Genomic DNA, 22,198 nt, shown 5'->3' with positions numbered 1-22,198 from the left:
CAGAAAGTATCATAAAAGTAGAAAATGGAATAAGAGTAAAATATTATGTCTATAATAATAATATTTTAAACATGTATCAGTGAGTTTAGAGTACAATTAACTCTATTTTATTCAAAATATTCTTATCATGTACTACTCTAGTCAGGGCACAATATTTGTCTACAGGAAAACTAAGGAATGGTAAAATTTATAACTTTTAAAATGAAGAATAAGAATATCCAGCTTGAAAAATGATCAGAAAACCAATAGTTTAGGAGCAATAGTTCCTTCTTTACTATTTATATTGATAACTTTGGAAGAAATGAAACAATTTCTAAAACGTTTTACTTTTCAAGAACAAAATTAACTTCTCATATTTGTGAAATATTAGCATTGATCATATAGTTTTTTTATTGACAATATAGATTTATTTGAGCAAAATTTACATTCAATGAAAGAATCTGAATAAACACATTTGATGGTAGCATATTAAAAAATATTGTTCTATTTATAGGATATTTTCAGTCTGGCTTGCATTCCAATGTACTATATATAAAAAAATTTAGACTCTGCAAGACATTGTATTTCTTAGATTCCTTTTTGTAACATTAATGTATAATGACACTAAAAATCTCAACTGCAATATAAAATAAATGTGAATTCTAACACTTTGAGGTGTTACTGTATGATAAAAGCAAAATATTTGAATTATCATAAGGGACAAAAAAAGCTCTCTTGTTCAATTACTGCATTTTATCACAGCTATCAATTCAAATATAAATGTATTTTCTAAGGCAGCATTTGATATATTACTTGTAGGCTGCAAGCTAGGATTACAAAAAAATTCACCATATAAGGACTAGTGGTATTTACACACCCTTCCTCATTTTGAAGGCTGGCACTCTGCAACGACACAGTTTCTAGCTGAAATGCAGTCACTCACACTGCACAATAAGTAGGCAGATGATTAGAGTCCGGGCTATGTGGGACTAAAAATAGACCACCCTTGGTGCTTATAAAAAAGCAACTATGAAATTATATGTATTCTTGGGGAGGGGGGAATGGAGAGCCATTGGGTAATGATTACAAGAGTTTCTGTTTGAGGTGATGAAAAGTTTTGGTCAAATATAGTGGTGATGGTTGCACAATATTGTGAACGTAATCAATGCTCTGAACTGTACACTTAAAAATGGTTAAAATGGCAAATTTTATGTTACATATATATCTTTTGCCACAATAAAAAAATTAAGCAAGCAAGAAAAAAAATTATATGTATTCCGACTTAGTTAGCAGAGCTGGACTATCTAGATGATGCTTAACAAGATTTAACCCTAAATAATAATATCTTAGTGTCTTGCTCATTTAAGTACTCCAAATTTTATAATTCCATCTTATTTACAAATCTTATATAGGGGAAAATTTTAAGTAACAATATAAAAACAACAAAATTACTTGCCGAATTGCCTTTCTTTTTTCTTGTTGGTCAGAAGAGACATATGCCTTCATTTCATCAGTAGCGCGACGAAGCTGTACTTCCAGGTTCTAAGTGGAAAGACGAAGTTTTAGGTTATGTGCTTAATACAGAGGAATCTCAGAAAAGTTTTTGATTCATTTCCTTTGTCTTACTTTAATCATGCAATTCGTATAATGGTATCTACTTTCTTCTTGAAGACATTCTTCACGGAGTCCTCTGACTTCCTACAACATAATTTTAAATGGGAAATATTATTGAAAGAATAATCAGATGTGGAGAGGATGACTTTAAACGTACAACAAAAGAAATACCATCAGGGTCATTTCCCCCTCTGCAATTGTAACTTTCTTTACTATAATAGCCTAGGCTGCAATCTTTTCTAGAGAACGCTCATACCATTCTAAAACCTACAGGTTCAGTTATTGATTTATTAAGTGCCCATTGTGTGCCCAGCTCTGTGCTAGGTGCTGGGGACACAGCAGTGAATAAGAGACAAGTCTCCACTCTCATTCAAGTAGAGAAAACAGACATAAACAAGGAAACACATAATGAAGATAGTTTCAGATGGGAATAAGGACTATGAAGAAAATTCAGCAGTAGAGTGTGATGGGGTGACTGCATGGGCAACATTAGATAGGGTGATCAGAGAAGACTTCTAGGAGGAGGTGACATTTAGGCTGAGATCTGAAAGATGAAAAGGAGAGATCAAGGCAAAGAGATGGGGGCAGAGTGTCCCAGAGAGAGAAGGGCACAAACAAAAGCCCTGAGGTGAAACAAGCTTGGCCTGTTTGAAGTACAAGAAGAAGACAGTGTGGCTGGAGCCCCATGGATGAGGAGTGGAGCACATGGATGTGAAGCTCATAAGGCAGGTGGGGCCTTGTACACCACAGTTTGGAAGTTGATTTTAAGAGGAACGGGAAGCCAATGAAGGGTCGCCTAAGTTTTATACAGATTTCTTTGTCTGCTCTATGGAGGAAAAAACCTTGGGATAGCAAAAGTAGAGGTGGGAAGCATGTGGTGGTAACTGTGGGAGTCTAGGAAAGACATGATGCCGGCCTGGACTTTGCAGTAGTGGTACAAATGGAGAATTCAGTGTGTACACATCCAGTGTGAAGAAATAAAGATCTCTGGAGCTTAGGAGGCAGACTCAGAAGATGAGGGTAAAGATTTGGGAATCTTTTGACATCGGTGTAGTGAAAATATGCACACACACAGGCAGTTTCTGCTAAATTATTAAAATAAAAACTGTCTTCTTACCTGTTCTAATTTGGACCGATTGCTTTCGAGGCCTGCTGCACAGCTATCATACTGGGATTTCTTTTCATCACACTCCTGGGTTAGTTCCTAATATGAAAAGGGTACATGATTGAATAAGTGAAAAACAAAGGTCTAAAATGTGGCTCTGAAACAATGCATGCCCTTGTCAGTCTTGTAACTTAACTCTAAGCTTCCTGCCATACTTAAGAGTTATTTATACAACAATCAGACATTTGAGAATTATGACAGATGAAGGTGCTGATAAAAATAATAGCTACCATGTAATGAGCTGTGTGCCAGGCTCTTTATTAGGAGCTAGGGATACAAGAGTGAACAAAACAGCCAAAAACCCTTCTCCTCAAGTAATGTTCAGACAAGTAAACAGGCTGCAGAATGCTATCATGGGAAAATACAAGTGTTATGGGAGCACATGGGACTTTCACCGGACCTAACCCAGGTTTGGGGATCAGCGGGGACAACTTCCTGGAGAAACTGATATCTCAGTTGAGGTACGAAGGATTAGTAAGAATAGCCAGGGGGAAGGTGGACAGGGGAGGAGAATGTTCAGAAAAAAGGAACACTATGTATAAAGGCTGGAAGCTGGAGAGAAGAACAATAATTTAGGACGTACAAGTAGTTTATTATGCTGAAGTGTGTCTGGGAAGTATGAGAAGAGGCTGAAGACTTCGGAAGGGTCCTGATCAGAACTCTGTAAACCATGTTAGGGTGTCTGAGCTTTCCTCTTGACAGTAACTAAATCTCATTACAACCCCCTGAGGTATGTGTTAATATCCTCATATCATGCTTGGACAAAGTTCAGGGAGGCCAGGTACCTCACCAAAAATACACTGATGGAAAAGGGTGTCAGAATTTTAATTCAGGCTGTTTGAGTAGTTTCAAACTTTCTTCTAACATAACATTTTGAATTAAGTAATCTGAAAATCTTCAACTACAAATACCTAGAAATGCTACAAGTATCTTCAAACGCCTGATAAGGTGGACCAAACATCCTTTCCAATCCAGAGCTAACCTGAATTCTCAAGGAAGTAAGAGGTATTATGGATCAGAAACAAAGGATGACCCCCTGTGGCTACCCTTTGGTGAAGGGAGTCGGGAACAGTCAATCTTGGTGACAGAATGATTATAATGTCCAGGCAGGGCAAAAGGCAGAGTGGGAAATTAGAAGTGAGAACCCCACAGAATCCAAGCTGTTTTTTAACTTGGGAACCTGCGAGTAAAGGGTTAACACCAGGCCTGGACTGATGTAGGCCAGCCTCAGAAGGACCTTGGTTTCACATAGCACCATTTTCTCGGGAACTTGAGAGTTAACATAAATGGGTAATGTTGTGTGTGCTTCCTTCGTTGTGTGAGACTGCATCTGGTTTGGGGTGATAAGCACAGTATAAAAGATTGGTGGGAAAAAGGAGCTGTGGCTTTTAAGTATCAAAATGACCTATAGACACCTAAGGCTCCCATGGGTGACAGTGATACACCCCCTAAGTGGGAGAAGGGGCAACAGAGGCTGTATACTTAGGTAGCTGCTGGGCCTCTCAGTGAGATGAAGGCATTAGAGTAGATGAAAGCCTTTTTTTGGTCTGTAAGTCTGATGGCCAAACTGATTAGTAAATGCAGCCATGCTGCTGCAGAGGCAGATGGGAAAAGGGAGCCTGTCCCCAGGCAGGTCTGGGTTTGAATTTATCTTACTAAATGGTGGAAGAACTCCCAAGCTGAGACATTAACTCAAAATTAGCTCCAAGCTTGTGGTATTCCTAAAACACCTGGCAGAACAACTGCAAAACCACTCTAAAGGGACACACTCTCCATCCTAGCTACCAGGATGGAAGAGACAACACTGTACTAAAGAGAAGCTCACAATCCGAAAGTATAAAGAGATGAGGAAATGATTGATCCATTGAGTGAGAACCGGAAGATATAAAAAACAGTAAGACTATACCTCCAGGAACTTTGGATACTAGAAATAAGCCTACTGAATAAGTATGCTTAAAATAATTAAAGTGATGAAGGAAGAACTGAAAACAAAAGGTTAAAAAAAAAGGTGCAGCGAGTAAAAACACACAAAAATGAAAAAAAAAGTCACTGAAATTGAAAAATGAGTAGACGGCAGTAAGATTAGACACAGCTCAGGAGATAAAAGAATGAACTAGCAAATAGAGATGAAGAAATTATTTAAAATTCATCATAGACAGAAAAAACATGAAAATATGAAAGTGAGGTTATGCAATAGGGAAGAGAATAAATATGTCTAACATATATCTAATAGGAGTTGCTAGAGAACAGGCTAGAAAAAAAATGGGAGAGAATATTTGAAGATATTATGTAGAATTTTTCCAGAATTAATGAAAGACAAAAAGCACAAATTCCAGCAGAGCAAATAAAACTAAATCCATGCTTAGAACACAGTAGTAAAACTAGACAACACCAAAGACAAAGATAAAAATATTAAAATCAATTACAGTCATGGTCAGTTAACAAGGAGGTATATGTTCTGAGAAATGTGTTGTTAGGTGATTTTGCTGTTGTGCGAATACCATAGAGTGTACTTAGACAAACCTAGATCGTATAGCCTACTATACATCTAGGATATATGGTACTAATCTTATGAGACCACCATTGTACGTGTGGTGTGTCATTGTCTGAAATGTCCTTATGTAGCCCATGACTATCTAGGGGAGATATTACCTAAAAAGAAATGATAATTAACTGATAGCAGACCCTTCAACACAAGAGAAACTAGAAAGCAACGAAAATAATTTTTTTCTGACCAAACCATTATTCAAGAAGAAAAGAAAAGATGGTTTACTTATCATAATAATTCTTTACTGAGAGATATACTAAAATAAAACAAAACACAGACATTTAATTTCAGGAAGAAGGAAACTGAATCTAGAAGGAAGGATTAAAAGACAAGAAGCAATGTTTAGAATTGCTAAATATGTGGATAAATCCAAACAGGAAATGACTGTATAATGTAGTAATTATAACAGTAATGACCACCATGACAACTACTTTTAGAGATAAAGAAATAAAGTAGAGGGGCCAGCCCCATGGCTGAGGGGTTGAGTTTGCGCACTCCGCTTTGGCAGCCCTGGGTTTTACTGGTTTGGATCCCGGGTGCAGACATGGCACCACTCATCAGGCCATGCTGAGGTGGTGTCCCACATAGCACGACCAGAAGGACCTACAACTAGAATGTACAACTATGTACTGGGGGCTTTGGGGAGAAGAAGAAGAAAAGAAAAGAAAAAGATTGGCAACAGATGTTAGTTAGCTCAGGTGCCAACCTTCAAAAAAAATTAAAAAAAAAAAGAAAGAAAGAAAGTGGAAATAAAATACCAGAGCATAAAAATCACACATGTAAGGCAGGAGACAGTGTTAAAATATTCTAAGGCCCCTGTATTGTTCAGGAGATGCTGACTAACTTTAGACTTTGTTAATTCAGGAAAATATGTTAAAAATTTAAGAGTAAACAATATCAGAATAGAAAAAGATTGAAAAGGAAATAAAGGGAAAAAAGAAGATAAAAGAAAAGAGAATTGGTGTAATGGAGGTAGGAAAGAAGAAAAACAGCCAAGAAAAAGCATAGTAAATAGGATATACAAAATAGAAATAAATTCCAATAATAAGAGTAAATGTAATGAGACTAATCTCACCAATTAAAAGACAGATTCTCAAACTAGGTGTAAGAAACTATACTTAACACAAAGTCCAGCTACATACTATTTATGAGACATATGTATACACGACAGAAATAAGGATACAGAAAGCTGAAAGCAACAGAAATAAAAAGATATACCAAGCAATACTAATCACAAGAAAGCTGGTATACCTACATTAATAGCAGACAGGATAAGACCCCTAGACAAAAAAATGTTACCAAGAATTTTTTAAAAGAGTCAAAAAATAATGATAAACAAATAATTTACAAGGGAATTTTGTTTTTTAAACCAGGAATCTTGTAAAAATTGTGGTAAAATACACATAACATAAAATTTACCATTTTAACCATTTTTAAGCATAAAGTTCAGTAGTGTTAAGTACATTCACATTGCTATACAACCAATCTCCAGAACTCTTTTCATCTTGCAAAACTGAAACTCTGTACCCATTACACGATAACTCCTCCATTTACCAGGAAGTTTTGAACAACACATTTAAGCAGCTTGATCTCATGAACACATGGAGAACCCAGTACTCAAGAACTGGAAAACACACATTCTCTTCCAGATCAAGTTACTAAAAAAATTAGGTTGGCCTCAGATCTCTCCATGACCACACTTAACCCTGGAAGACTGTGGAGCTGTACTTTAAAAATTCTCAAGGAGACCTGGCCCCATGGCAGAGTGGTTAAGTTCATGCACTCCACTTCAGTGGCCCAGGGTTTTGCTGGTTCGGATCCTGGGTGTGGACCTAGCACCACTCATCAAGCCATGCTGGGGAGACATCCCACATAGCACAACCAGAAGGATCTACAACAAGAATATACAACTATGTACTGGGGGGCATTGGGGAGAAGAAGAAGGAAAAAAAAAAAAAGATTGGCAACAGATGTTAGCTCAGGAGCCAATCTTGAAAAAAAAAAAAATTCTCAAGGAAAGAAAGCATGAGGTAAGAATTTTATGCTCAGTCAAGCTGTTGTTGAAATACTTAAGGCAACAAACTTTAGAACATGCAAGAACTCGGAGAATATTGTTCCTAGCCTTTTTTGAGAACTCTACTATAGGACAAATCACAGACAATAAAAAAGGTAGGAAAAAGGGCAGTGAAAGGATTGGTAATGAGCATTGAATCTAATAATTACAAGCCTACCACTAAAACAAAAGTGGGAACTAGGGCAACAAAACAGAAGGTAAATGTTACATGCCCTGACAACGTAGAAGTGATACAAGAGGACCTGCAGGGAGGGGAAGGAGAAAAGAAGGTGGAAGGTAGAATAAGTAAGCTGGTTTCTTCAATTTTTAATTGCTAGGAATGGGTGGGGGAACGTCAAAGGATATAATCTAAAGCTGACGAATCAAGTCATAGTAAAAGCAGATTCAAAGTATAAACGCAAGCAGTAAGAAAGACAATACAATTGACTAAAATCAGGTGCTAAAGGAGCGGGAAGGGGGCGAGAAGTCAGAGGAAATATGCTACTTTTATCACTGCTCACAGTGGGGATTAATAGATACTGTCTACAGAAATGGATGGTTAATGTTGGAGTTACAAATATAACTGCTAGAGCAAAACCACAAGCTCCAAAACACACACACATGTGCAGAGAAGAACAGAGGATTTTTTACAGGCTTTAAAATCGAAAGCAAAACATAAAATGCACTAAGACCAAATATGTCTGCATATGAATAAATATAAATGGGCTCAACTTATCTATTAAAACAAACTTTTCAGATGGTATCACATAACAAAACCCAATTCAAGATCTATTCAGAGACACATGTAAAAGAAGGTAATTTTTAAAAATTTGAAAGCAAAGGATGGGCAAAAGTATAGCAGGCAAATGCAAACAAAAGGAAGCATTTTGATCTTAGTATCAGAGTTGAATTCTGACCAAAAATTAAAGAAAGCCTGTTTTTTCAGAGTAGAACAAAGATGTGGAGAACAAACTTTAGGTAGCCAATAAAGAATTATCCATTCATTAATTCTCAGAAAATTTCTAGAAAATACATAAGGAACTCTTAATAGTTATTACCTCTGGGGAGTGTGCTGGGGGTGTGCAGAGACAAATAATTTCTATTCTTTCCCTTAAACAATTCTTTACAGTTTGAATTCTTGCTAAGAGCATGATTTTAATTTTATGAGAAAAAGTAATGAATAAGAAATATTTCAGTGAAATCAATAATTATCAGATTGTATACTCCAAAATGAGTATTTTAGCCTTTCCCCATATATTAGCAATTATATGTATTATGCCATTTAATTACACATAATTTACAGAACTGCTCCTAGGATGATAAACATGAAACTTTTCAAGATGCTATTCTAATTTTAGATAATTACAAAAGATTTAGATAAATATAAGTTACACATCTCGAGTTGTGAGTCTTTAATTTTAAAATAGTTGTTAATATTCAAATTTAGAACAGCGCAAATACAATAGAAAGGAAAAGTACTAGCACTTCACTATAAAATTTCTAAATATTTGAGAGTTACTCATTAAAGCAAGAAGCATAAAGTCTTTTTAAGTACTGCTGCACTTTAACAATATGATAATACATGTATGTAGTTTTGAGTATTAAATATACTTAAGTTAAAAAAATAATATTCAAAGTAGAGAACAATTAAGAATTTCAGTTAATATTTGGAAACAGCTTAAAGTCAATGAAGTGGCTTTTTTTTCCAGTATACTTTTTATTACAAAAGGTTTCTGGGTAAAAATAAAACTATACAGGAATGTAGGAGATTGGCATATGGAGATAAGCAAAATGAGTATCAGGTACTCACCAACTGCATTGAACTCAGAACCAGTTAATGCAAATGTAGGCAAGCCCTGAACTGTTTTTCAAGATTCTTTTTATTATGGCAAAATAGACATAAAACAAAAATTAAGACAAACCATTTTCAAGTGTACAGTTCAGGGGCATTAAGCACATTTACCTTGTTGTGCAACTATCAACATCAGCCATCTCCAGAACTCTTCAGCTTGAAAGCTGAAGACTGAAACTGAAACTCATACCCATTAAACACTATACCATCTACCTTTGTGTAAGCACACTCTACGATGTTTGCACAACAACGAAATAGCCTAACAACACATTTCTCAGAACGTAGCTCCGTCATTAAGCGATGCGTGACTATAAATGCAATGGATACTACAATTGCAACCATGTAAAAAAGTATAAATGAAAGGGATAAGGATAAAATGCAAAGATGAATGCTGTTCAGCTGTTAGTAATAGGATAATGGGTGGTGTACTAAAAATGTCAATTGAAATACCTGATATACCCATAGCCTTTGCAGAGGGAAAAATTCTCTAGGCGGCCATACTTGGTACCATATTCACTCTCCTTTCTTCCCACCCTTACCTACCAGCATAGCTGGTTGAACTAATGATGGACCCCTGACCTGACCTGAGGATAGCCAATAGTCTCTGAGGTAGTCTGGCATGAAGAACTGCCCAAAAAAGAGAGGAGATGCACCAGGAATTTGAATTAGAAAATGCAGAGAAAATAGGGCAGTTGGTAGTGAAAAATTCAACACAAAGTATATATAAAGGCCATAACGTGAGACATGAACAATGAGGAGCCATAAGCAAGCCGAGGTTATGAGGATGCTAATCCAAAGAGTAAGGAGAAACTATAAGACAGAGGAAAGAAGGAAAGAACAGGGGTGAAAAACCTGGCTGGTGGCAGGAAGAGAGTGAGAAGTCAATACAAAGAGATTCACTGAATCACGTTATTGATAGAGTATTTAGTATAAAGAACTGGGCTCTGCCATTTACTGGCTGTGTAACCTTGGGCAAGTACCTTACCTCTCTGTGCCTTTATTTGCTTATTTGTGTAAAGAGGAGTCCCTATCTTATTGGGTGGTTGTGAGCCTTAATTGAGTAATGTAATAGTGCCTGGTACATAGGAAGCACTTAATAAATGTTGTTACTATCACATTCATCATCATGATCCATAAGCTCCTGATGCTAAGCTTCCTGAAGCTTCCCTGAACCAAAATGCTCTCTGCTTACAGTAGACTATGGTTCTGGTCTTGGATTTCCATGACAGAACATTTCCTTTATTGTCCAAAATATCCTTTCAATAAAACTCATTTAAAATGTAAATGGATTTAATAAAAGAACTAAATACAAACAGATTTATTAGCTTACTATTAGGGAAAAATTTTTCATCACTAGATAGACCAGTCCCTTTTGTCTGCACGTTGTTTACTTAAGAAAAGCATTAAGAAAATCAATGAATTAGAAAGTAGTCACAAAAACAATTCTTGATGTCCTCAGTCTGAAAACCTTGCTTAAAAATCTCCTTTCTGAAACCTTTCCTTCCTAACAATCTCTTCATTTGCGTCTTCTTTCCTCATGATTTAAGTATGTGGTTATGATTATAGTTTTTTCTACATGGTTCTTAAGTTGGGTTATCTTCGTTTTTCTTGAATCTCTTCATGTGTGTATCCCATCTGAACTATTACAGTATGAACTTCAGAGAACAACGACTTGTCTCTTCCATTTCTTTGTGATCGCAGTGGTGTGTAATGGAACAGGCAGGAGATTTGAAATAAGATGATATAGATGCTAGAGTCAAGCCCCAACTCTCTGATTTCCTACTTGTCTATTTGGATGAGTCACTAAACCTGTCTCAGACTCCATGGCATTTTCTATAAAAAGGAAATGATATTTATCTGATTTCAAAGTTCATGTGGTTTTTCACTCAGCTTCTCTGACTCTGATGGATGGCATTCAGAAGAATTTTATAGTTCCAACCTCAGGCACATGCAGTACAGCTCACATTCAAACCTAAAATTACTACATGGAGAGTGATAAAATAACAACTTCTAACGTCAAATCGCAGAGGCCACCTGATCTGTATTTGTGGAGGGCATTTACCTTCTAACAGTTTAACTTTAAAGTAGTGGTTAGAATTAGCTCCCAAGTGATGGTATTTCATCACTTACCATAAGATATCAGAGTTTGCCCCCCACCCTGCTCACCAGCAAAGCAAATTCATTAATCTAAAGTTAATTTGTCACCACTCATTGGGAGACTCTGAGCTTTTACCTGGCCACCGAAGAATGTGACTTCACATTTATAGCTCTGACATGCATAGATTTAAAGCAAAAAAATCTCATCTGGCTGCACTTGTGATTCCAGCTTAAACTCTGTTTTCTCCTTCTCTCCTCTCCCCAATAATTTATGACAATACAAATAGCATAAATCAAACAAAAACCTTTGTAGGTCACATTATTACTGTCTTTTGCAGAATCACGTCAATATAATAATAATAATTTTTTAAAATTGTCCAAGTAAAATATTCAGGATTATAACTAGTACAAATGAACAAGATAGAATACCAGAAGTATCACAAAATCAAATTTACTTACTTGACATTTCTGACGCAACTGTCGTAGTTCTTTTATAACTGGGGCTAGAGCTGACTTCTTTTCAGATACCAGTGAATTCAGTTTTTTTACCTATCATTTAAACAAAATAAATGAAATTTAAAAAAAGAATTCAAAAGAACAAAAGTACTACATGCATAAAGACATTTATTGAAATGCTACACATGAGAGTAAAAAAACTATAAATTACTTCAGTCAAACATTGGGGAAGTGATTTAGTAAATCTTGATTCCTCAGTAAGATCGAATACACTTAGCTATTCAGAATGTCAATTATTAATATTGCAAACCATTATGGGAAAATATAATCTAACACTGAATGACTAAAACAAATTACAAAGTTGCCTGCATACAACTACAATCATGTTGTATTATATAAAAAATTACGTAGATCATATAAAATGGATGAAGTGATAGTCAAAACACTTAATAATCCAAATGGCATAAGTAATGACCCAGCCATAGAGATGAATGGACACCAGCTATAGAGATGAAAAGGGTCTTGGAGGCCTCTGCTGTGCTAAATGTTAATTTTTCTAGGAGTTAGATTGTGGTGAGATCCAGAAGGTTCTGGGCCAATGTGGACACGACAGATGGAGATGGGTACTCTGAGAGTTTGGGGCAGCAGCTATTTACGAAAAAGTAAGGAAAGATTTCAACATTTTAATGCCTAATGAAGCTGGATCAGTGCATTCTGGCTGAAAAGCAGTCCTGAATATGGTAAGATACTAAGGATGTACACAAAAATGAAGTAATTTTATTAGTTAGAGTCATATGATTTGGGAAAACTTACTTTTTATCTTAAGTATGTCTTTAATTTTATATAACTTTTACACACTTCGAAAACCACAAAATGCATAAACGATTACAAGTTGAATAATCTTACTAAATGGAAAAATTCAAAAGATGTTGATAAAGATAGATGAAAGAATATAAAGTAAACAATTTGCAGAAATGAAAATTTGAATGTTTCACTGGAAACAGAACAAACACAAAAGCATTTGCCTCTTAGCTACACAATAAACAAAACTAAGAAAAAATATGTAATCACCATTTCAGACATGTCATCCAGTGTTTGTCCTTTCATTTCATCGATTTCACTCTTCAATGCGGATACTCTTTCTAGCTCTTCTTGGGTGTAACTATATCCAGATATACCCTTTTTCTCCTCAATAGCTTGCTAAAAGTAAAGATAAAAAATAGGTGTAAAAAATGGAGTCCAGTGGCCCAACCCTGTGGCCAAGTGGTTAAGTTTGTGCGCACCGCTGCGGCGGCCCAGGGCTTTTGCTGGTTTGAATCCTGGGCACAGACATGTCACTGCTCATCAAGCCATGCTGAGGTGGCATCCCACATGCCACAAATAGAAGGACCCACAGCTAAGAATATACAATTATGTACCGGGGGGCTTTGGGGAGAAAGAGGAAAAAAATAAAATCTTTAAAAAAAAAAAGGGGGGAGGGGTCCAGAAAATGGGTGTCAAAACCTCAATGATTCCATAAGAAGTATCCAGATTTAATATATAACAATAAAGTTGTAAATAAAATAAATCAGTTTAAAATCCTAAAGGACAATCTTTATTGACTTCAACAATAATTACATACCTTTATATGTTATAAACTTACACTAAATTTTACTATGGTATCTTCAGGTACATATCTAATCTTAGACTTTAGAATAATGTTATGTACTGAGCACAGAGTCAAAAACATGGGATGTACTCAATAAATGTTTGGTGAATGAATTAATTCTCAGGTGATCAATTGCACTTGTGTTCACTCACTTATCTAAAATTTATTATATACGTAAATGTGCCAAGCACAGCTACAGGCACAAAATATACAGCAGTGAACAAAATAGGGGAAAAAAATCCCCTCCCTCACCTGTTGATGTTGGCCCAGAGTATCAGCAAGATCTGGAGAGGGAGCTTTTTAAGCTTAAGCAAATGTACGGTAAAGTAGACATGAACACGTTCCCTAACTTCAAATTTGAAGATCTCTCAAATTTGAAGTCTTCGACAAAACCCAGTCCTGAAGAAATAATGTAAAATTTACCTGGTAATTTGCTCTAGATTAGTTGTACTGCTGATGGGAAGTATCAGAATAAATATAAATTTCACAACTGTCAAATGTTCTTAAATTATTTGGTGATGTTGAGTGTAAAAAAAAAAAATCCCTCCCTCAAAGAGCTTACTTCTAGTGAGAGTAAATAAACAATATGTAAACAAATAAAATACATATAGTGTGAGGTGAGAGTGGGGTTGGAATCTTAAGTAACAGGCTGGTTAGAAAAGGTCTTCTTGAGAAGATGACACCTGAGCAAAGCCCCGCAGGAAGTGAGCGAGCAAGCCACACAGACACCTGGGGAACAGCAAGTGCAAAAGTCACGAGGCAGGAGCACACCTGGCCTTTTCCAGAAACAGCTAGGAGATTGGTAAAAATGAACTAAGAATGAGGTAGGAGTGGGGGAGGAATCATACAGAACACAGCTGGTTTGCTGGCATAGTCACAGTTTATGTCTATTGTCCTTTGCATTTTCAAGTATCCTAGTTTAGATGATAAATTACATATAAATTATACCGTTACCTTATTTTTAGGCCAATGAAAGAGCTTGGACTTATTTTAAATGAGATGGGATGCTTGCTGGAAGGTTCAGAATAAAGGAATTTTTCAATGATCACTCAAACATCTGTGCAGAGATCAAACTATAGAGGGGCAATGGTCAGCGCAGGGAAGTCAGTAGAAGACTATTACAATAATTCAAGATAGAGACGATGGTAGTGTGAACCCGGTGGTGATGGTAGAGGTAGTGAGGAGTTCTGTATACATTTTGAAGATAGATCAAATAAGAAATCATGACAGATTAGATGTAGGGTGTGAGGGAAAGTGAGGGGTAAAAAATGACTCCAAAGTTTCTGGCCTGAAGAACTGAGAGGATGGAGTTGCCATTTTTTGAAATGAAGAAGACTTGAGAAGACCAGGTTTGAGGGAGTAGTACGGATCAGAAGCTTAGTTCTGGACATGTTAAAAATCTGAAATGGGGCTGGTTCCACGGCATAGTGGTTAAGTTCAGCATGCTCTGCTTTGGCAGCCTGGGTTCACAGGTTCAGATCCCAAGTGCAGACCTAGACCACTCATCAGCCATGCCATGGTGGCAACCCACATATACAGTGGAAGAAGATTGGCACGGGTGTTAGTTCAAGGCTAATCTTCCTCAGGAAAAAAATCTGAAATGTCTAGCAGATATCCAATAAAGAGGTCAAGATGTTATATGTACAAGATTGGAATCTGAGAAGAAATCTAGGCTGGAGATATAAATTCATGAGTTGTCTGCATATAGAAGGTCTTTAAAGCCATGAGACAGGATAAGATCATCAAAAGAGTGAGGGTAGAGAAGAGATCCAAAGGTTAAGCCTAGAAAACTCCAACATTTAGACCTTGGAGAAATGAGAAGAAATCAGCCATGGAGTGGGAACAGGAGTGTTAATAAGGGGAAAAAAACCCCAGGAGAGTGTAGAGTACAAGAAAACAAGTAAACCAAAATTTTACAGGAAGAGGGAGTGATCAACTATGTCAAATACTGCTAACAGGTCAAGGAGGAAAACGACTAAGAATTGACTATTGGATTTAGCAACATGAATGTATTGGTGACATTGACAAGGGAAATTTCAGTGGAATGTAGGCATGAAAACCTGATTGGAGAGGGTTTAAAAGAGGATGGAAGAACCAAATGGAAAGAAAGACAAGGAGAGAGGGAATGGAAGCAGAGTTGGAATTTAGGGCTGCCAACAACATTGGGATTCCTAAGAAAGAAATAGAGGGGACTAAAGAGTATTAGCCCAAAGTTTGTATGCAATTTCCTCTTTAGGCACTACTAAATCCTAAGCTGTGTAGAAGCAGGGTAAGATTCCCAAAAGATAAGTGGAAATCAGCAGACAGGTTGCTAAAGAGCTGAGCAAAGATTTCAGCAGTCTCATAGTGCCAGGGAGATAGATAGACGTAGTAATTCAAAACTTGTCAAACTTTAGGGGCCTTGGTAAATGCCCCAGACTATCATCTAAAACCTCAGAAGGGCTACTCCTTAGGAGTAAGGGCCATATCCTAGGAGGAAGAGTTAGGCCCTAGGAATGATTACTTTCCAGGAGTAATGTTTCTGCCACAGTAATAAGGGCTGCATCTTAGGAGTAAAAGAAGATTGGAAAAGTGCCAGCTCTAACAAAACTGGATCAAGGTAATCTACAAGAAAAAAAATCCAAATGCTCTTTCAAGGAAGACAAATACATCCAGAGCCTGACATTCAATAAAAAATTACTAGGTAGGCAAAGTAATGGGAACAAATGTCTGAAAATCAGGAGAAAAAATATAGACAAGAGAAATAGACACTCAGATGAATATTATCAGACAGGACATTTAAAATAGCTGTGATTAATATATTCAAGAAGATAAATGAAAAGTTGGAGAATGTTATAAATAACTGAAATCTATAAAATAGAATCAAATGGAAAGTCTAGAACTGAGAAACATAATAACTGATATTGAGAAGTCAATACATGGATTATATAGCAGACTAGACACAACAAAAAAGGAGGATTAATGAACTGGAAGATTGCACGGAAGAAAAAAAATCCAGATTAAATCACAGTAAGGACAAAAAAAGGAAAATGAAAAAACCAAAAAAGTTAAAAGAGCAAAACACAAAACCCATAAGAAACATGGCAAATGGTGAAAAAGTTTAACATACATCTAACTGTAACAGTAGTTCAAGTAAGGGAGGAAAGAATGAGACAATAATATATTCAAAGAAATATTGGCTGAGAACGTTCCAAAAACTGACAAAAGACATTAAGCCACAAATTTGAGAAGCTTTACAGACTCCAAGCCAGATAAACAAAAAAGAAAATCACACTTAGGAAAATCATAGTAAAACTGCTGAGAAGCCAAAGACAGAAAGAGAATCTTAAAAGCAACCAGGGAATAACACACTACCTTAGAAAACAACAAGATTTACAAAAGAAATAATGGAAGCCAGAGGACAATGGAACTAAATCTTTGAAGTACTGAAAGAAAATAGCTGCCAACCAAAAATTTTATATTCAGTGAAAATGTGCTTCAAAATGAAGGTGGAGTAAAGATATTTCAAGAAAAACAAAAACCGAAAGGATTTATCACCAGCAGACCTACACTAAATGAAATACTGAAAATGAGCTCATTTTACAGAAGAAAAATGATCCCAATAGAATAATGATGGTGCAGGAAGGAAAGAAGAGGCATGAAAAGAGTAAATATATAGATAAATCTAGAATAACACTAAATATAATAATATGTGGAATTTAAGTAATATAGAGAATTTAAAATATATATATCCACAATAGCACAAAATATGAGGAGGTGGTAAATGGAGCTAAAGTGTTGTAAGGTTCTTGCATTGCCCAGGATAGAGTAAAATAAAAAATTTAGGGAAGACTGTAATCAGGTGCATGTTGTAATCTCTCGCATAAGCACTAAAAAACTAACAGGGATAACAAAAAGAAGCTATAACCAGTAAGCTAAAAGGAAGAAACACATGGAAGATAAAAATACTTGACTAATACAAGAAAAGGGAAGAAAGGAGAAAAAAGGAATGAAGAACAGATGGGACAAATAGAAAACTTTGAAAAATCAGTAATTACGTTAAGTATAAATGGATTAAATACTTCAATTAAAAGACAAAGACTACCACACTGTATAAAAATATAAAGCCTAACTATATGTTTCTTACAAGATATACACAATAAATATAAGGATGGAGAAAGGTTGAAAGGATGCAAAAGATATACGTCATTTAAACATTAACTAAAAGAAAGCTGTGTGGCTGTATTAATAATAGATAAGTATATTTTAAGGCAAGAGATATTACTAGAGATTAAAAAGGACATTTCAGGGGCCAGCCCAGTGGTGCAGTGGTTAAATTCACACGTTCCGCTTCAGTGGCTTGGGGTTCGCTGGTTCGGATCCTGGGTGTGGACATGGCACCGCTTGGCAAGCCATCCTGTGGTAGGCATCCCACATATAAAAAAAGTAGAGGAAGATGGGCATGGATGTTAGCTCAGGGCCAGTCTTTCTCAGCAAAATGAGGAGGATTGGCAGCAGTTAGCTCAGGGCTAATCTTCCTCAAAAAAATAAAAAAGGACATTTCATAATTATCAAAGGGCTAATTTAACAGTAAGATAATAATACTAAATTTGTATGGATGAATAACATAATCTCAGGATATTTGCAGGCAATATCGTGGGTCCTCTGCCCTGATCTGCTTCCTGAGCCAATATACTCATCCCCTCTGCTGTTATGAGAATAGGCTATTAATGGCTTACAGTTGCCCTTTCTTCAAAGTGTGCTGTGGGCTAAACACAAACTGTATCACACCACCTTCTGGGTGGTACTGAGAATGTCCATAGCAAATGACTGACTGACACAGGGGTGCAGAAGGGTAGCCCTCTTGTCTGAAGATGAGAGTAACTCGGTGATGCAATTTGTACTCCAGAGATCCTCATGGGTTCAGAGTGAAACTGGACTCCAACTGAATCCACATTTCCCCCCGCTTCATCTGCTTCCTTCACTTCCTTTCTCCTAAGAGCACTGCCTGAATTAACCATGTGAGGAGGAATAAGAATTCTTGTTTCAGGTTCTGCTTCTAGAGAATCTGACCAAACTATAAGGATGGGCTTCTAGAGTGGGGTCACTTACTGGCTGACTGAACTGAGGGCTTCACCACTGGTGGCAGTTAAGAGTATTGTTAGTCTGAGGCATGTTTTAGCAATGCAATTGCTAAGATTTGTGGTGAACTGGGGCACAATATAAGTGGGAGGGGATTGTGGTGGCTATGAAAATGGACTGCTCAGATCTCCTTCAAGAGAGCCTGCTGAGAGGAACAGAGTTGACTGACAGCCATAACTGCTGCCTCTCTGGCTCAATCATGTTTGCTCCAAGGCCACGCTTCCCCTGGGTTGTCCCCAGCCAATGACTGAGCATGGCAGTAGTACTAGTGCTAGCCCATTCCTGCCTGAAAGAGGACTCCCCTAATTGGTGACTGTGTCAGGAACTCCCATCATCCCAACCAAAACTTTCTGAAAACTGTGCTGTAGTCTGAGGTCTTCCTGTCCAATCCTCCTTCCTTCTCCTTCTCCCTTTACAGATGTCAGACTTGCATTAGAGCCTAAAGGCTTTCTCTGCCTTCTCTGCTCCCTTCCCTTTATCATTCACAAGTGTTTCCTCCAATAATTCTCTTGTACATCTAATCCTATCTTGGTGTCTGCTTCTTGGGGAACCTGAATTGTCACAGGCTGATGCACTAGCTGGTGTAATGTTGCTGGTGTTTGAGAAGTACGGAGAAATAGTAATTATAAGCACTATGGAATTGAGGTGGCTGTTGCTAAGCTCCACTGATAGTTGAAGAGGGAAAATAACAGGCTCAAATCCATTAATCAGTAATTTAAAACAAAGTGATAAGGTCAGAGAACCTCCTTAGGAGCTTTAAAGAAACTCTCATTTCCTATGGCTCAGGGGCAGAGAGAGCTGGAAACCAAGCAGAGGACTTAAATGTAAGATTAGTAAAACTTCAGAGAAGGCTGAATATATTCTATGTCAAAGTCAGAGCTCTGATAGGGAAGAGAAAGGGTGCTGAGTCTGGGGTGGGGATATCTAGATAGATTCACTTGAGAACGCTGAACCCTCAGATCATCCTGTATTCTCTGGGCAGTGGCAAGTGGCTTAGCTTGTTGGTCAGGGCCTAGAAAAAGCAGGATAGCAAGACTGGAAGATTGGAGACAAGGAGGTCTGCAGAAGAGGTATGTGAATGGACCTATAGGAGTAGGCACTAAGTATGAAGTTCTTTTCATCACATGTTAATGGCCACCAGAGAATGTCCACAGCAGAAGAGGCACCAAACAACCAAGTAGAAAGGATGATTTGGCCAGTAGATGTCAGCCAGCCTCTGTCTTGGCCACCTAGTGCTTGGACAGTGGGCTCATGGACAGAATGGCTATGTTGGCAGAGATGAAGGCTAAGAATGTGCCAGACAGCACGGGCTCTCACTCACCAATATGCATCTAGCTACTGCCATCACCAAACATCTGACCTGGCAGCAACAGAGACCAATCTTGAGCTCCGGGTATGGAATCATCCCTTGAGGAAACCAATCATCTACTTAGTAGCAATTTGATAACATCAGATCCTTTCCATTCTGAAGAGGGTAACATTTCATCCTGACTAGGACTGACTCATATTCTGACTTTTTCCTGCCCAAGGTGCTTCAGCCCGCACTACTAAACAAGGGATCAGAGTGCCTGGTCAACGGATGTGCAATTCCACATCATATCACTTCAGCCCAAGAGATCTACTTTATGGCAAAGGAGGTATGGTAGTTCACATATGACCATGGGATTCAGTCACTGTACCACATACCACACCATCCAGAAAGCTAACGGCCTAATAGAATAGTGGAAGAGCCTCATGAAGGTACAGCTAAGGTGTCAGCCTGGAACTGATCACCTATGAGAATGGGTTCTATTCTTCAAGATGGAGTGTACATCTTAAACCAATACCCATTCTATGGTGCTGTGTTCCAAACAGACAGAACACGTGGGTTTTGGAGATAAAAGTGTCAGTGTCACTACTCACCAGGATTCCCACTTATCCACTTAGGGAATTATACTTCCTTTTTTTTTTTTTTTTGAGGAAGATTAGCCCTGAGCTAACATCTGCTGTCAATCCTCCTCTTTTTGCTGAGGAAGACTGGCCCCAAGCCAACATCCATGCCCATCTTCCTCTACTTTATATGTGGGATGCCTGCCACAATGTGACTTGACAAGCAGTGCATAGGTCTGCACCCGGGATCTGAACCAGCAAATCCCGGGCCACTGAAGTAGAACGCATGAACTTAACCACTGTGCCTCTGGGCTGGCCCCTACACCTCCCTTCTTGATAACTTTATGCTCTGTAGGTACAGATGTTCTGGTTTCCAGAGTGGGCATGCTTCCACTAGAAGGTACATTAAGAGGTCCTCTAAACTTAAGCTCTGGCTATCATTTTGTCACTTGGGCTTGTCATGCATGTAGACAAGTGGGCAAAGAAAAGAGTTATTATATTGGCAGGACATCATAAGACGATACAGATGCTGCTATATAATGAGGGCAGATAGGAATATGTTTGGCACTCAGGTGCCACGAGGGTGTATCCTGGTATTCCTATGCCCAGTTTTATCAGTATATGGGTAAATACAGCAACCCCAGCCTAATAAGGGTATGATTATTAGAAACTCAGCCCTCTTAAAGATGAGGGACTGGGTCATCCCACCAAGTAAGTCATCAAGACCAGTGGAGGTGCTAGCCAAAGGTGACAGAAATCTAGAATGTAGAAGAAGGGGATGTTGAGTATCAATTATATCCTTGGGACCAAATGTAGAAATGAGAGTTTTAATTTGTCCCACTAACCCTCCTCCTTTAAGTTTTCCTAGAAATTGTGACCAACCAGAATCCTATAGAAGCTATACTTGGATGGAGTGAATTAACATGATAAACAAGCAGGTTGGTGCCCCACGCAGACCTCATCTGCAAGCTGCTATGAGTGTTGACTGCTAATGTCTCACAGTTGCTGCTTCTCCAGAGAATGCCCTCAGCCCACTGGGAGCTGCCTCATCTAGGAGGTTACACCCTGCCACAGCCAATGACTGACTAATATGGGAGTATAAAAGGCCAGCCTCCTGCCTCAAGATGGAATCAACTCCATCATGCAATTTGTGCTCTAAAGTTCCTCATGGGCTCAAAATGAAGCTGTCTTCAGTCAGAGCTATGTTCTTGCTTGTTTTTTTCTGCTGTCCCCTCTGCTTCCCTCAGTCTGCTTCTTCTGAAGGCTCTCCCTCTTTCAATAAATCACTTGTACAAAGTATTCCCTTCTCAGGCTCTGCTTCTAGGGAACCCAACTTAAGAAAAAATAGAAAGCAAAAACTGATAGAACTAAAAGGAGAAACAAACAAAACAATATTCATATTTAGAGATTTTAACACATCTCTGTCAATAACTGATGGGACAAGCAGACAAAAATATCAATAGGAATACTGAAGATTTGAATGTCATGGTTAACACACTTGACAGAATTGACACATATAGAATGCCATCCCCAACAACTGCAGAGTATACATTCTTCTCAACTGCCCATGGAGCAATTACCAAAACAGACCGTATGCTGGGCCGTAACGCAACACCCAACAAATCTCAAAGGACGGAAATCACAGAGCATGTTCTCTGGTCACAGCGGAAATAAGTAGAAATCAACAACAAAAAGGCAACTAGAAAATCCCCAAATGCTTGGTTTTAAGCAATAACCCATAGGTCAAAGAAATCACAATGGAAATTGGAAAATATTTTGAAGTGAACAATAATGCA

At 37.7% G+C, this 22,198-nt stretch overlaps 1 protein-coding gene and 1 long non-coding RNA gene across 6 annotated transcripts in view; one reads left to right on the top strand and one right to left on the bottom strand.

Annotated features, from left to right (window-relative positions):
* Nucleotides 1-22,198, bottom strand: part of IFT81 (intraflagellar transport 81) — a 186,584-nt gene that overhangs the window by 9,683 nt on the left and 154,703 nt on the right. For all 5 annotated transcript variants that reach the window (XM_070515999.1, XM_070515997.1, XM_070515998.1 and 2 more), the window contains 5 exons: nt 12,836-12,964; nt 11,768-11,857; nt 2,711-2,797; nt 1,606-1,677; nt 1,436-1,521 (listed from right to left, as the gene is read on the bottom strand). In XM_070515999.1, coding sequence (XP_070372100.1) covers nt 1,436-1,521; nt 1,606-1,677; nt 2,711-2,797; nt 11,768-11,857; nt 12,836-12,964 — 464 coding nt within the window. The remainder of the gene's footprint in view (nt 1-1,435; nt 1,522-1,605; nt 1,678-2,710; nt 2,798-11,767; nt 11,858-12,835; nt 12,965-22,198) is intronic.
* On the top strand, nt 3,085-21,396 carry LOC139045918 (uncharacterized). The gene is made up of 3 exons (XR_011505324.1): nt 3,085-3,219; nt 20,063-20,170; nt 21,262-21,396. It is a non-coding gene; the product is annotated as an uncharacterized lncRNA (long non-coding RNA).

This window comes from Equus asinus, chromosome 8 (genome assembly GCF_041296235.1).
Source record: "Equus asinus isolate D_3611 breed Donkey chromosome 8, EquAss-T2T_v2, whole genome shotgun sequence".
Lineage (NCBI taxonomy): Eukaryota > Metazoa > Chordata > Mammalia > Perissodactyla > Equidae > Equus > Equus asinus.
Note: the sequence above shows the minus strand (reverse complement) of the source record. Positions and strands in the feature narration are given on the sequence as shown.